The following is a 16,779-nucleotide window of genomic DNA, read 5'->3' on the forward strand; positions in this document are numbered from 1 at the left end:
TTTGCATAATAATGTACATACTCTGAAGACAAAGCACTATAATTTAAGGTAAACACCACACACCCTTCAAATATTCACCAATTGACAACTCCACATTGCCATCCCTTCCTATTCACAAGAACAGAACTTGGCAGACAGCCACAATGGCTGCTGTCATACACTAAACCGTTATCCACAAAGAAGCAGCATTTTAAACCTTTTTCGTGAAAAACCTTTAAAATCTCTGATAAAAAGGAAAAATGTATTTTACAGCATTCAGCTGTGGTTTTTTTTCCCCAACCTACTTAAAGGATGAGAATCAAACACACCAAGTGGAATAGAATTGTTGAAGTAAAAGGAATGACTGCATAAACTGCATTAAGTCCCAATGTAATACACCCTTGCAAGGAGTGGGTTGGTGCATTGGGTTACACGGTGTGACGCTAAGGAGAGGAGCATGTGCAAGCTTGCTAAAGAATATAATAATACAAAAAAATACACTTATAATCAAAAGCAAATAAAACTAAAAGGTTCCAAAAACTTAAGTGGCAAAAGTGACAAGTAAATAAGATTATTATTATTAATTTTTATTTATAAGGCGCCACAAGGCGTCCGCAGCGCCGTACAGAGACAAACAAATTACAATACAATGGGAGACAACACAGTACAGTAAACAGTAAGCACAGCAACTCAGTAAGCTCAATGCGCAGCTAGAGAGGGCGGGGAAGGGGGAGGGAGGATCCGCAAATGACGGGGCCCAAGAAGGAGGGCGCGTAAAACAGGGAGACCCCCAGGGGGGAGAAGGGGGCGAGAGTGGACGTGGGGTGGAGGACCCTCGAGGAGGAGGGCTAAGTAGCTGGAGAGCAGAGTTAGAAGTGGTGGAAACAGGAGGAGAGATGGCCCTGCTCAGAGGAGCGTACAATCTAAGGGGAGGGGTGGACAGACAGAGAGACGCATGGGAGAGAGGGAGAGTAGGGGGACGGAGGCAGAAGATAAGGTAGGAAGTTAAGTGGGAGACAGAAAGGCTTTAAGAAAAAAGTGGGTTTTAGGGTCCGTTTGAAACTGGACAGATTAGGGGAAGTTCTGATGGAGGGTGGGAGCTTGTTCCAGTGGAGGGGGCAGCGCGGGCGAAGTCTTGGATACGCGCATGGGAGGTTATAAGGGGGGGGGGGGGGGAGAGAGGCGACGGTCAGAGGCAGAACGGAGAGAGCAGGATGGAGCATGAATAGAGAGGAGGGTGGAGATATAGGGCGCAGTGGAGTTGGCGAGGGCCTTGTAGGTGAGTGTGAGGAGCTTAAAGAGGATTCTGAAGGGGAATGGGAGCCAGTGAAGGGCTAGGTAGAGGGGGGGAGACAGAAGAGGAGCGGCGAGAAAGGAAAATAAGCCTAGCGACAGCATTAAGAACAGATCGAAGGGGAGCGAGATGAGAGTGGGGGAGGCCAGTGAGGAGGAGGTTGCAGTAGTCCAGGCGGGAGATGATCAGAGAGTGGATAAGGCATTTGGTGGCATCTTGGGAGAGGAAGGGCCGGATGAGAGCAATGTTACGCAGCTGGAAGCGGCAGGATTTAGCAAGAGAGAGGATGTGGGGGCCAAAGGAGAGAGGGGAGTCGAATATGACACCAAGGCAGCGAAGTTGGGGGACAGGGGAGATAGAGGTGTTGTCGACAGTGATGGAGAGGTCAGAAGGGGATGAGGTATGAGAGGGAGGAAAAACTATGAGCTCAGTTTTGGCAAGGTTAAGTTTGAGGAATCGAGAGGACATCCAGGAAGAGATGGCAGAGAGGCAGGTGGACACCCTAGAGAGGAGGGAGGGAGAGAGATCAGGAGAGGAGAGGTATAGTTGAGTGTCGTCAGCGTAAAGGTGGTAGCTGAAGCCGAAGGATCTGATGAGTTCACCCAGGGAGGAGGTGTATAGAGAGAAGAGTAAGGGTCCCAGAACAGAGCCCTGAGGGACCCCGACTGGAAGGGTGGACGGGGGGGAGAGATACCCAGAGTTGCTGACATAGAAGGATCGGTGAGTAAGGTAAGAGGTGAACCAGGACAGGACTGGGCCAGAGAGGCCAAAAAACTGGAGGGTGTGAAGGAGGAGGGGGTGGTCAACGGTGTCAAAGGCTGCAGAGAGGTCAAGGAGGATGAGAAGGGAGAAGTTGAAGATAAAGGTTTAAAAAGGTTAAGAAATTTAATCTTGCCATTTTCATCACAGAAAGGTGATATTAAGCAGTCCATAAATGGTTTTAGAGGTTAATGAACAAATTTGATCTGCTCCACTGAGTTTGAGCAGGTTGTGATGTATAAAAGATTATATTCACAAGTGTTTTTGGTGCTTTACATTAAGAACATACTAATTACTATTTTGCACTTTGGTTAACAGTCCAAGAAGACAGCACAAAAATTTAAAAAGAAAATAATGAGTGGACGTCACCAGACGCTAAATGGATGGCGACAGGTCCACTAGTTTCTTGCATTATATATTGAAACCAGAGATGCTCTTACAACCCATCCCACAAATAACCTCCTACATCCTATTCCCAGGAGAAGGAAAGGTTCAGCCACTAATTTAGCTGCTGAGGCCATGAGACATACCTTTGCAAGTGATATTTTATAAAGACAAATAGATTACATACTTCCTTGTACATGCCTGTGGTCAGATGGTATAAGGGAAGTATCTATGTATATAGGAAACTCATGAATATGAGATACATATCTCAGTGTCCAGCGCCACACAATGAAAGCAGAAAGGACCAGCAAAACAAACAGTTGGCAGAACTACTCACCGCCCAAGGAAGCACTGCCACAGTGGCCTGTTTTGATTAGCGAGGTCGGAATCTTTAGAACCAAACAGTTTTGCAAGGAGTCGCACAACAGCCAATCGCTCTTCTCCATCATTACTCTGGGAATAGGGAAAATGAGACAAAATTGCAGAGATGAAAAGCAAACAAAGAGGAGGTAAATACATACTGCCATTTTAAAGTAAAAGTGGACAAATGTGATCACCTGTTTAAAAAAGCAATGATTGAACTTGCTTGTAAACCTTATTTGCCACACTGCAGATAGAGGTTTATAATCATGACAAAGATGGAGTGATCGTGCTTCTGCCCAAACTCCCACCCCGATATCTATCAATTGCAGCCTTGGTTTGCACGGATTAAGGCACAACTGTTTTGTTCGTTTTTTTGCATCAAAGTTATTGCAAACCACATTGAAATCTAAACAATGTTTACTGATGGAATACGTTATATGTGATGTTACCAGGGATTTCCTACTGGTAGGAAGGCCAAAGATGGAAGATTCGCAGGCAAAATATTACAAAGTAATCAACAGCAGCAAGAAGCATTGTCTTGTTCTATAAGTAAGCTCACAAGTTCTCTAACCTCTGTGTCATGTCCACTCCTTATCTCATTCGTATATACCCGTTATTTTGATGGTTATGGTTTCATTGTAACTTGTATGAATTCTACTAATACCTGCAACTTCCATTCTTTGTGTTTGTTTGTTTTCTGTTAATATGTTTAATCGATTCCCATGATTTGTTTGCTTTACAAATAAACAATGACAATCTATGCTCTCCTTGTCAGCTTTAAAAAAGAAAAGAAAAGAAAACCAGAATGGTCACCTGTTCCTTCAGCAGCCAGCACAGAGAAGCACAGATACTTGCTTACAAGCATGACTGGCTTGTAGATCATATGAATGTCAGATTCGACGTGTAAGAGGAGAGTCAGAACGCCTCTCTGTTTCAAACACTTGAGCTCCAGAGAAACCGTAAATTTGAATAGAGCAGGTCATGAAATACAGCTCATTTACTCCCCCCGTCCCTAAAAATAAAATGTGAAATTCACCTGGGCATAGAGTGACTGGACGATTCTCCGGAGCCAGTTAGAAAAAGAAAACCTACTGTGGGAGCCTAACTTCTGCAAGTGAATTTTATTTATAGCACTGGATGCAAATGTTCAGTGGTGCCTTAAATAAATACAAAAATCTGTCTCCTAAATATGATGCTCTCCTGACTTCTACAACATTATTTTGTAAAGCCCTATAGGGATTTATAATTAACTTTAGGACCCCTGACTTAATAGTGAGTGAATCTGCAAACTTTAAAACGTTAAACTTGGAAAATGCTTGGCCTGAAAATGATGGTTGATGGTAAGTTATGTCTAGTGTATGCCGTGCACTGCAAAATGTAAGTAATCATTTTAGGTCTTGTACGGTTGCTGCATTGATGAAGTGTATTTTTGGTTGTCATTTCCCATTATAATTACACTATTTATGCAGCCAGCAAGCGACCACACTTCCTGCACGCACTGCATTACATCGGTGGATGGAGTACTGCAAGTGTGCCTTCTGGTAGCTGCATCTTCATGTGGAAAATATAACCAGAGAAAATATTGCATGCTGAGGGAAATCATGGTACACTTATGCATGAATACTAAATGAACACAGAACAAGTACTTACAAATCAGAATAGAGTATAGAAAATGACATCTAATTGTTACTGAATGAACTTTCCTAACTGAAAAAAATATAAATGTTTTTAGGCAGAACTTTGTGACCTATGATCATTAATTACGCCAATTCAACAGCACACAATGTATAATACACAGCTTTACATGCTGAAACTCTTCATATTTAGCCACTTGTCTTTAATTATCTGTAGTCATTCTCTAGGCCACTAACCTGTAACATGGCATGCACATTATACAAGGAAGAAAAAGATCAAGTAAGGATATTCCCAAGTTAAAAAATAAATAAATAAAAAAGTAGTTCATCAGCAGCTGTCCTACTAAATTCAGTATAATGTATCTTGAACAGCTGAAGACAGTATTTTCATATATTTAAAAAGGTTACAGAGCTGAATCATATATAGGAAAAAAACTGGAGTGTTTATACTAATTATCCAGTATGCTGCCTTACCCCTCTGCAGCAGGTTGCTATGTCAGGAGGGAGGTGACACACTTGCTGTGCAGAAATACACTATAGATTGGCAAAAAATACAGAAGGACTGGGCCAGGGACATCACAGGAGCACTTTACTAGAGTCACAGCTTTTCTTCATCAGTGACAGTCCTAAACATGGTGGATGAACTAATGGAGTTTTGAGGTAACACTATTTTTTAAAAAGCACTGGGGTGTGTGTCAGACTAACACAGAAACATGTTTAATATCATTACGGCATGTATTTAAAAAAAAAAATCTATACTGGGGTCAAGTGGTCATTTAACCTTAAAATTACTGTTGTAGCTGGAATATGTATGTTTACTGTACTATTACAGCCCTATTAGAAGTAAATGTTTTAGTAATTGCATTAAGAGACTCAATACAATGTTCTTACCTTTAGTTTAAATTCCAGCTGTGGCATCACAGAAACCAACAAATTAGGATCTATTGCAAACAGTTCTTGAATGAGATCAAAGACATGTTCTGACAAGTCGCTCACCGATGATTTGCCAAGCACCAATACCTGGTTGAAAAACTAATGAAGGGTAGAAGAAAAAAAAAGAAAAAAAACAAAACCATTTATCAAAATGCTCACAAAATTTGTAATGGTAACAAACAGTGCAATGTTACTGCAAACCCACAACCTTCAGGGGTCAGGAAATTACTACATTCAGTGCAGTAACTTAGAGCTTATTTGTAAGAACTTGTTCACACAGTTCCCTCCGATAGATGACCACACACCTTTCAGAGCCTATCAATGATATTGTTACTTTCCCACAAGTCATATTTTGACTGCTCTGAACAATAGTCTAGGGGTCATTCACAACACAGGTCATATGTTAATCAAGAACTTACTGTTTCCAAGATAATTGTTCACTATTTTTCTACCAAAATGTTACAAAGAAATTTAAACTGGCAATAAGTGCTACAGATTCACCGAAATGGCACTTGCAGAATGAACAGTTATCTCTCAGCCTCCCTACTGAATTGTAATCAATCAGAAAGTTGTGCAGAAGCGAGGTCAGATAAAGGCCAGGATTACCCTCCGCACAGACCACCACCAGGGCTATAGACACCAAAGGCAGTGACGGGCAACCTAATATTTTCAAAGGCTGCATGGTGTGGCCCCCTCTAACCTTCAAAAGGGCTGTTTATTACTCTTCATCTCAGTACTTTTAATAAAAAAACACCTATCTGTAATAACATGTCAGCAGCATTTTAAACAAGTGTAAAAAATTATATATGTATTTATTTATTCAGACCATGGAGCAGGAAGGAGCTGGGGGGCCCATTGGAAGAAGCAGACAAGACACAGAACAGGACTTACAACGCACTACCTCAGGGATCTAGTAGACCATATTATACACTTATTAGGTCTGGTTAAGTACTTAGAACTGGACTATATATGAAAAGAGGATTTTTATACTAAGGATAAATCCGTTTATCCGATTCCATCTGGGGGACACTGCTACCAAGGTAGGAACAGTTCTAAGAACCACCCTATCATCGTGAAACACAAGATATGGTTTGTGACATGAGAGCCCCCAGCTCGGAAACTCTACGAGCTGACGCAATGGCTAGTAGTAAAACAACTTTCCATGTTAAGAACCGTAACTGCGCAGACTGTAATGGTTCAAAGGGAGGTTCTTGAAGCACCTTTAAGGATCCCAGACAAGGGCCCCCATCCAGCCCATCCTGGAGAAAAACAAGAAACCTTGATATGCGGAACTAAGCCGTGTAGCAGGTCCAACTCTCATACCATCTAAGGTATAGAAAGCCAGATGCAGTGGTAAATACGAGCAGAGACTGGTTTTCTAGCCATCAGGAGTGTGTCGACTACTCATGAAGAGAACCCTATGGACCTCCAAAGGGAGGCTTCAACAGCCATGCTGTTAAATTCAGCCGAGGTAAGTCCTGATGTTGGAATGGCCCCTGTAGAAGAAGGTCTTCTCGAAGAGGTAACCGAAGACCTGGACCTACCGACATCAGCAGAATTTCTGGTTACCAGGCCCTCTGAGGCCAAGCTGGAGCCACCAGTATAACTGGGAGTCCGCCCTCCTTGACTCTCCGAAGGACGCGGGTAATCATGGAAATGGAAGGGAACAGGTATCCTAACCTGAAGTCCCAGGTCATTGCCATTACATCGACAGCCACTGCAAAGGGGTCTCTTGCTCTTGAACAAAAGTGAAGGACCTTTCGGTTGCGACGAGATGCCATCAGGTCTCGTCCCGGATCCCCCATCAAATGACCAGAGGCTGAAAAACCTCCTGATGAAGAGACCATTTCCCCGGCAAAATTGCATGCCAAGTTATATAGCCTGCTTCCCAGTTCTGAATGCCTGGAATAAAGACCAGAGCCCCTGAAGTCTCAAATAATGGGCTACAACCACCCACATCCCCGATGGCTGGCGTCTGAATACCAAGATCCAAGAGCATGGGGTAAAAGACCTGCCAATTGTCTTGGGCTATCCACTATCTGAGGGATTGTCTCGCCTCTGGGAGATAAGCGAATCAATTGGAGTTTTATTTTCCGATGGAATCCTGAGCATTTTTTTTATTTTTTTTTAAGAGGTCCTATTGGAAGCAATGAGAGTGAAATAGACCATAAGGAGAGTCTTGAAGGTCGACCCCATCTTTCCTAGTAAGCGCATGCATAAGAGGACCTACGGTCTGTGGTAGGACAAAACTTGAATCGCAGAGTCCCGCAAGGATCGCGATTTGTCCCCTGGAAAGAATACCTTTTGTTTGCTGGTATCCAATATAAGTCCCAGAAAGGTAATTCTCTGGCAAGGGGTTAACTGGGATTTGCACTGATTTATGAGCCACCCATGCATCTCCAGGATCCTGATGGTGAGCTGTAGATGCTGGTCAAACAGGCGAGCAGAGGCGGCCTTGATCAGCAGATCGTCAAGGTAGGGTACTATTTGCACACCTCTGGAATGAAAAAAAAGCCGCCATCACCGCCATTATTTTTGTAAACACCGTTGGTGCTGTTGCAAGGCCGAATGGGAGAGCTGTGAACTGGTAGTGAGAAGGTCCCACTGTGAATCTGAGAAGAGCCTGATGTGACTTACAAATTGGAACGTGGAGGTAGGCGTTCTTGATGACTACCAACGCCATGAACTGGTTTGCTTCCAGTCCGTTGATAACCAACGTGAGGGATTCCATCCGAAATCTGACCACCTGCAGGTGTAGGTTCAACTGTTTGAGATTCAAGATAGGGCAGAAGGAGCCATCCGGCTTTCGAACCAAAAAGAGGTTCCTGGATAACCCCTGTGGAAAGAAGAGAGGCAACACACAGAGGGGCATTGCCTGTTTTCTTTGTAGGTCTTGGGGCAAGCTGGTTGCGAAAAACCAACAAGGGGCTGGGCCCGATAGGTCGATTATGTAACCTCCCGTCATAATCCCGCAAATCCAACTGTCCTCCAAGGACTGTGTCCACTGATCTCTGAAAAGGAGCAGACATCGCCCCACTCTCTTGCTGCCACGAGAAGGGTTGGGTGTAAAGCTGCCGGTTTATCCACATTAAAAGGTCAGTACAACTGTAGAAAAAAATCCTGCCTAACGATCATTTCTGCGTATTACACTGTCATTAGGGACAGGGTGTTACATGCTGAAGTGATCACTGGGCATGATACCATAGCGTATTTTATACTTTATTAAAAAAATTATATTCTTTTCTAAACTTTTGCTGGTCTGTGCTTGTTTACTTGACAAATATGTATATATTTTTACTTAATATGCACCCTGTACAGTAATGATGTTTTTTAATGGAGCATGTGTGTATATCTTTATTTATCTATCTCTATCTGTATCAGCCCATTATCAAATCACAGTAATACAGCAATATGCTCCCACAACCTAAGCAGCGGGTTAGCACTTGACTGGTAACATTGGCCAATGAGTGACACCATTACAGAAGCTGTAAATGAAACAAGAAAAGTTACAGAAGAATAGGAGCCCGATGAGAACCACATCTGACCAATAGGCTACCTGATGTCCAACACGGTATTGGAATTTAGTAGTTATTACAGCAACATCAGTATATCATGTCTTATGAATAAAAAAATTACAAGAAACATTTAAACAGTTACAAAAACTGCAAACATTACTCTACAAATACCTACATTTGCGATGCATGGCTCAATTGTTTGAACTGTCCTCTTTAAAAGCACTTTGGCAAGATCAAATGCTTGCTTGTTTAGGTTCTGAAAAACAAAAACAAAAGAACAGCCTTTAAAAGGAAAGATTTCACAATGTGAAGGAGCAACACCACACACAAGGACCAAAAGGTTGAATAAAGCTATAGTAATGACAAGCCCCCCAGTCCCATCATCACTCCTGGTACACCCTGAGGGCAGGGTTTAGTTGTCCTGATTGGAGCTCCTGTTCTACCTACTCTTATGCAGTTCTTCCACGACTCCACTATCTAACAGTGTCCAATTGCCAAATGTACCTACTGTGAACTTACCATTTTGTGCCTTCCCTATTCTAAAAGATAGGCCTATATAACTGGGAGGTTGGCAGCAGCATTAGCACTTAAGGTTCTGTGGGCTCGCCCACACTGGAAAGAGAATGACCTCTCATTCACATATTATGGTCTTAACAACTTAAATATATCCATATTATAATGAAGCTATATTTCTATTAACAGTGTTACACTGTTGCTATAACCAAAATCCCAAACTTAACTTTTCACAATGTATTTTCTCCTACAACTCAAGACATTACTATGCAACTACGTTTCACAGCTTTCACCACAAACATATCAATTTCCTGACAATTCCTCAAATCCCTTCACAGGACAACATCTGACCTCCAATATACAACTCCTAGGCCTTTATTCATACACCCCAGCATTATTCTATTCTCTTTTGCATGTGGTAGGATGACAGCCATCACCTGTCATCTTTCAATAATAGTACTAAAAATACGGCACAGTTATAAGTATCATGGGGTAGTAACAGAAACTAAAAATGTTGAACATGAAATTATTGTCTTTATAGCATGGCTTTTGGCTTAAGATAAAATATATGCAAATGACTGTAAAGCGCTGCATTAGAGAGTTTCCTTTATCCATTCTAAACCCCAACCACACAAGCCTAAATGTGTATTTCACAGTATTCACGTTGGTTGACTGAGTGCCACTACACTTTTCTAGTATTTAATGGAATGGAACATCGCACTGAACATATATCCACCTAATAATGCAATGTGACAGTATCACAAAGATGTTTCATTTTAAAATACTTTACTTTTTAAAAGGAAGGACTGACCTTATGAGCAGGGATGAGATTAATGAGAATAGAATCCAACAACTCCTGTGTAACTCCATCCCCTTCCATAGTAATTGAACTCATTAAATCCAACATATGCATCTGAACCTTCTGGTTGTGGCTGTTACTAAATGAAAGACAACAATGTTAGTGAATTACTTACAACTTCTAAATAAAAAAAAACCAAAAAAACAATATTGGGGCAGCACGGTGGCTTAGTGGTTAGCACTTCTGCCTCACAGCACTTGGGTCATCAGTTCAATTCCCGTCCATGGCCTTATCTGTATGGAATTTGTATGTTCTCCCTGTGCTAGCGTGGGTTTCCTCCGGATGCTCAGGTTTCCTCCCACACTCCAAAATCATACTGATCGGTTAATTGGCTGGTATCAAAATTGACGTGTGTGTGTGTGTGTGTGTGTGTGTGTGTGTGTGTGTGTGTGTGTGTGTGTGTGTGTGTGTAGTGTTGCGGAATCAGTGGCGCTATATAAATAAATGGTGCTGATGATGATATATAATCTACAGTCATCAGACACCTTTAGAATTTAACACTAAAACCATAAGAGTTGCAACAGATAAGATATCTATATAAGTGGCCAAAAGGTTTTCATTAAATATTTTTTTTACATGCACACAGGAAACTTTTTAGCCACTAGATGGCGATGTCCCCAATTCTTCAGTCATTAAATATGTCAGTGGAGACCAGAGCATTATGTACAAGTGGAACATTAAATGCTGAATCCATGATACTGTCAATTTAAAGATGGTAGGAATGGAACATTAAGGGAAAAAAATAATAATGGAGAAACAAAAACTTACTTAATAACTGAAAAGAGAGTCCTAAAGAGCTGAATAAATATTTCATTGCAGTCTTCCAATTCAAAACAAATGTTGTAAGATTTGACCCATGCTAAATTCTGGAAAGAAAAGACAAAACAGGAAAGTGTATTCAGAAACACAATGTAATGACTTCAGATTAGTCAATCACAGGTTGGGAAGTAAAAAAAATTAAAAAAAAATACCGCACACCCTTATTACAATCTCCATTCACAGTTGTCCATCGCAAACAATGTCCTGTCCCTGAGCACACCAGAATGACTTATTTTAAACGGTTCTACAAATGCTTTATATACATAAATATGTAACATAGCATTGTCTATGACAGCGTTTCTTCTTTTATTCTTTAAAAGATCCTAAAATCTGTACAGTAGCTGATACTGTATGATTATTAGTAGTGTAATACTTGAAAACATGTTGCTGTTTAAGATGTGCAAATCATTGGTATTTAAGAAATATAAACTAATCAAAATTGACTTCTGTATCGCTTTTTCATAATGCTAAAACTACAGACAAAAGACAGAAATAGGTAACGTAATCCTGAGATACTTTCTGTAAAGATTTTGGAGCATTAGATTGGTAACAACTACCAGTCATTTTGACTACACCTCCCAATGCGTCCTAATTTGAGAGCCAATCAAGAACAGTCATGGTAAGAATACATTTCACAAAAAATAAATATAAAATCAGATTATACATATAATCCCATATATATCAGTTTTCCCAGAACAAATGATGCAAACAAGGATGAAACTGTACCTCTAACAGGTAAAAATATCGGTTGAATTGTGGGCTCTTTGTGTCTTCCAGACCTTTAAGTTGTCTTGTTATAAATAAGAAAATATCCTAAGCAAGAGAGAAACGAAAAACAAAGTAATCAGAAAAGACACAGAATGACAATAATGCAATTGGCGGGAGGGGGAGAGGCAAAAACATAACAAATATCAGAGTTCTGTATTAGGTTTAAGACTTGTGAAATTGCAGCAAACAACTTACTGGCAAATTCTAGTTGTAAAATTCAGAGTGAAAAGCCCCCAAAAAAACCTGTTGACCTGCCGTAACATGTAACGTGGAACTTTATCCCTCCCAACAGCCTCCACAAGATCTCACACAGTTCAGTACATATGTGGCAAACATGCAAAAATTTCACTATGGAAGCGGTTCTTTAGCGTAGGTCTCAAATATTTTATAATCTTGGAGGCAGCTTAAAAAATTATGTGCCAAGCAAATTTTTAAATATTTTTGTATGGTATCCACTAATAAATAGCAGACAATTCACCATAGTTGCCAACTCTCCTGAATTTTTGGAGAGCAGGGCAAACGACCGCATCTTGCCTACTATGTTAGTGATGAATGTGTGGCTAAACAAGCCACATTGATCCCACCCCTTGCAATAATAGGCCGAAATGGGTATAGTTTGCTGAAGGGGCGGGGCCAGAATGACTCTATTCGTGTGGCCACACCCCCAGGACTTCCCGGATGGAAGATCTCCAAAGTTGACAAGTATGCAATACACACACCCCCCACTCTCTTTACACACAGCACACCCCTCTTACAGACATCATACACCCTTCAATCCACATGATAACCCTACTCTATTGCCTCCTACCTCAAGCGTATTGTTCATCTCATTCCTTTATACAAGTATTTCCCAAACCCAGTCCTCAGGACCCCTAACAGTGCAGGTTTTCCAGGTGAAATTATTGGTACAACCTGTGGATGTGTTACAGTGTGTCAGTCAGGAATGAGTACACCTGTGCTCCAGCAGAGATATGGAAAAAACTGCACTGTTAGGGGGCACCTGAGGACTTGGTATGGGAAACCCTGCTCTATAACGACCTCAAGCCCTCTCTATGCTCCCAGTCACTCCTCTCATCATAATACCCCCATCAACATGTCCCGTTCATCACTATCGCCCTTATCATCACCACCTGCCCAACCATCTTTTTTAGTCCATAAAAGCAAAAATCAGCAATAATAGTTAGAGTCAATTATAAAGTTCTTCTTAAGAGATACATTGTTAACACAGGTGCCATAAGTCTTCTGATATAACCCACAGGAAACTTCATTAATATTAACATTGATGTGGACTAAAAAAAAAAAAAAAACACAAAACTTGGATTTATTTATATTAGTTAACCTTACATGTTACCAGGCCTCATCCTACCCCTCACTTTCACAGAGGAGCGCCTGGTGTCACAGTGTTGCTTGATTAGATTGTACCTTTAATTTGTCATGGGATGTGTATGGTGCCTCCGGTGCATATATTCTGAAGATATCAGCCAAACAGCAAGCCACAAGGAGACGTACATCTTTGTTAGGATTCCTGAGGAAGAATTCAGATGACAGGTGCAAGGCTAAAGGGAGGTATTGCTGTTTTTCATCTTCAGAATCCTGGTCCATATCCATAAAGGTTTTAACCACCATCTAAAAAGGAGAAAACAGAATATTTTTGTAGACATGAACATATCATTTATTGTGAAACATTTATTACAGAGTCAGGGAACTATGGGAACCAATGTATTTTTACTCTTTTCCTCAGATTTAAAATGACTTTCAAAAAAAGTTGTGTGCTCTATAGACTAAAGGATACTGCAATCAGTGCTACAATCGTAAAACAACTTATTTTACTTTATTTTTAATTGATTTAACCACCGATATATATATAATATATATATATACACATATAATATATACACACACACACACACACACACACACACACACACACACACACAAATATATATATTTTTTTGTGATACGCATGGCTGAACAAAATCAGGGCCAGGTAGCTCACACCTCTGAATAAATCACAGCTGGTGCTGTAACTTCTGGGAGCTCTCTTTTGCCTACCACTATACCGTTTCAGAGAAATACCTCAAATATTATCCTAAATGAAATTAGTCACATATTAATGCCATAATAGGTAAATTACCATGCCAACATGATCACACACTTTTTAAAACTACAGAACTTCTAAGACTTAATTGTGTATGAAAGGACGGAAACTTATCCAAACAGCCGGCATCTAAAAAATTCCAAAAAGTATATATAAAAACAAATCATTGTTGCTCCTCAGCAACAAGGGCATACATGGGTGGCACAATGGTTAGTATTGCTACCTGGTAGCCCTGGGGAATAGGAGGTGTGTGTGTGTGTGGTAATTCCAGATGACTATTTCAGCAAAGTATAGTGAGTGCTCTGAATAGCAATGAGTAAGCTTATAACCAGGACTTGCATGTGCAGCTCCATACATATATGCTGAAGATAAGAAAGCCAGTTCTCTAGGAACAGCTCACTTGAACAAATACAAGGTTGCTTTTTTATTTTACATCTCTAAATGTGCATATTAAATAAAGAATTATGTATGTTTTCCAAAGTGATTATGAGGGTTTCCAGGTGCTCTGGTTTCCTCCTGTGGTCCAGAGGCATACTGTCAGATTAATTGGCTGCGCTGTGTGCATCTGTGTACCTGCTTTAGGGAAATGAGATTCTCCAATGAAAACAACATTGCAGAATGTGCTGGTCACTTGGCCTCCCTCCATATTACAAATGAGAAAAGAAACACTGTTTTCTCCTTTGCTCTTTGGTTTTGTTCCACTTCTTGCTCATCTCTTATGTTGTGCGATGCTACTGGGGTGGACTGATTATAAAACAATAAAAGGAGTGCGGGTGGGAGAAAAGGATGGGTCACTTCTTTCCCTTTATAGGTGCAGGTAGACACGCAGATGGAGAGGTCACACAGATATGGTGGCATTCCAGAAGCTTTTACAACAAGTCATGGTTTCTGTCTTTATCCTGTACTTTGTGGGCTCTGTGCTTTACTTGCAGTGCACTGTTGCTGCACCCACCGTGTAGTGGACGAAGTAAACACCCATTATCTGATGACTAATCACTATGGTAAATGTGTCCTTATGTACTCGGATATTCATACTAGTTGATTCTAGGACACAATTTGTGATATGCCAGTGGATGGAGAACTGCAAATTGCACAGCCCCTCAGTGATCAAGAATCTGATCAGTAAAAGATTTCTTCAGATACACTCCCTAGTGCAATATCTAACCAACTGCTAGATGTATTGGGGCCACATTTACAAAATAGACCATTTTGGTGTCAAAATAAAAGTTCAACTTGTAAATATGTATGGGTTCTGCGTTCTGCACCACGGGGATGATTTACTTATGGCTCAATGTTTATATCAACCAGTTTTATGGATCGGAGCTTGACTCCAGTATGTTTTTCAGCACTAAGAAATCTAAGGTTTTATTCTGCCCATAACCATAAAGAGTGCAAACACTGTCATTATGCACAGATTGTTTCACAAATCTGTGAAGTTCCAGCAATATGATAGTTACATTTTTGCCACATGGCATTAGTTGTAAATCTGCAGTATGTAGAACTTATGGTCCATCAATAGAGCGGGGGGGAGAATTCGCCCAACGGTTTGGTGTGGTTGGAATACGACTGGGAACAATTTAGGCCAAATTTCACCAAAGAAACCTGCATAACCTTTGGCCAAATAAGGTGAATATTTTGTTGAAAAGTTTTGAAAATATTGCTCATCTCTACTTAACCCCTCAAAAATGCAATATCTATTACACCAGAATATAATTTTGGTGGCCGTCACACAACGTATGCTGTCCTATATCTTCCTACATCTGCATGCAAAATAAAAGTGGGTTATTAGCTGAATTGTCTATGGAGTAAAGCACTAGTCTGTAATACTACATCAAGCACATACAGTAGGAAACATGCTTGCACTCAAACACAGGCCTCCACATTGCTATTTTACCTCTAAATAATATCACACTGGTCAACTGTAGTACTAAAATACTTTATTTTCCCCAACATGTAACAACTGGACAACTTCAAGAATCCCTTTCCCTGAAAGTAACTGATCTCTGTAATAAAGAGTTTGTTATTTTTATCCAGCTCCTAAAGTTTCCCTCGACTGCTCTGCCTACATTATGCTGCCACAGTGATCTAGCAGAGATCTATGTACTATAACACTGTGGAGGCTACAAACCTGCTATTGGGCGTGCAAGCCATGTATTCACCAGAGTTTGATACAGAGAAAACCCTCACATGCCATGCAAGGACTTTACTACAGGATGAGAAACTCTAAAATATTATATATGCTTTTAAAGTAATGTTTCAGTACACTGATGAACAATCAAGTATTAATTTATTACTATTTTCAATGAGGAATATAGAGATGTCCTTAAACAGTTCAGCCAGTATCTCAATTTGAACTCTACATTCATTTTGACCACTCCTGTATATATGCAGCAAAATAAAATGATTAAAACAGGCTATAATGGCACCTATTAATATATAGATGCAAGAATGCATAATGGGCACTCTAATTTTACTTTTACCATTTTTTCATAAAAATATTGAGAATATAATTTGTATCTGAGAAATTGCTTCTTAGGGACACGTGCTTATTGTCAGGCATATAGTGACCTAAAACCTTATTGTTTTTGTTAATCTATGCCTGAAAATAAACATGTGCCACTTGCAGCTGTTTCTCTATTTTGTTGCAAATTTTACAAACTTTCAATCCTTAATTTGTAGGGATTCAAACAGTTACAAGAGGATATGCCAAGGAGGGGATGATTGTACGACTGTTTTCAAGGTTTACAATTCCTTGAAAACTTTGCCATCTGGATCTCTTATTTGCTCTCTTTTGTACAGCCTACTATGATACTAGATGTCAACATACTCATTGACAACTCAATTGTATGACAAGAATACAT

General features: G+C 40.4%; 1 protein-coding gene across 3 annotated transcripts in view; it reads right to left on the reverse strand.

Annotated features, from left to right (window-relative positions):
• The window catches only part of PDS5A (PDS5 cohesin associated factor A), a 52,774-nt gene that overhangs the window by 22,913 nt on the left and 13,082 nt on the right, over positions 1-16,779 (reverse strand). For all 3 annotated transcript variants that reach the window (XM_075194808.1, XM_075194807.1, XM_075194809.1), the window contains exons 3-9: positions 13,243-13,446; positions 11,779-11,865; positions 11,002-11,099; positions 10,186-10,312; positions 9,037-9,117; positions 5,305-5,445; positions 2,754-2,869 (exon numbers count right to left, since the gene is read on the reverse strand). In XM_075194808.1, the coding sequence (XP_075050909.1) occupies positions 2,754-2,869; positions 5,305-5,445; positions 9,037-9,117; positions 10,186-10,312; positions 11,002-11,099; positions 11,779-11,865; positions 13,243-13,446 (854 nt within the window). The remainder of the gene's footprint in view (positions 1-2,753; positions 2,870-5,304; positions 5,446-9,036; positions 9,118-10,185; positions 10,313-11,001; positions 11,100-11,778; positions 11,866-13,242; positions 13,447-16,779) is intronic.

This window comes from Mixophyes fleayi, chromosome 1 (assembly GCF_038048845.1).
Source record: "Mixophyes fleayi isolate aMixFle1 chromosome 1, aMixFle1.hap1, whole genome shotgun sequence".
NCBI classification, from domain to species: Eukaryota; Metazoa; Chordata; class Amphibia; order Anura; family Limnodynastidae; genus Mixophyes; species Mixophyes fleayi.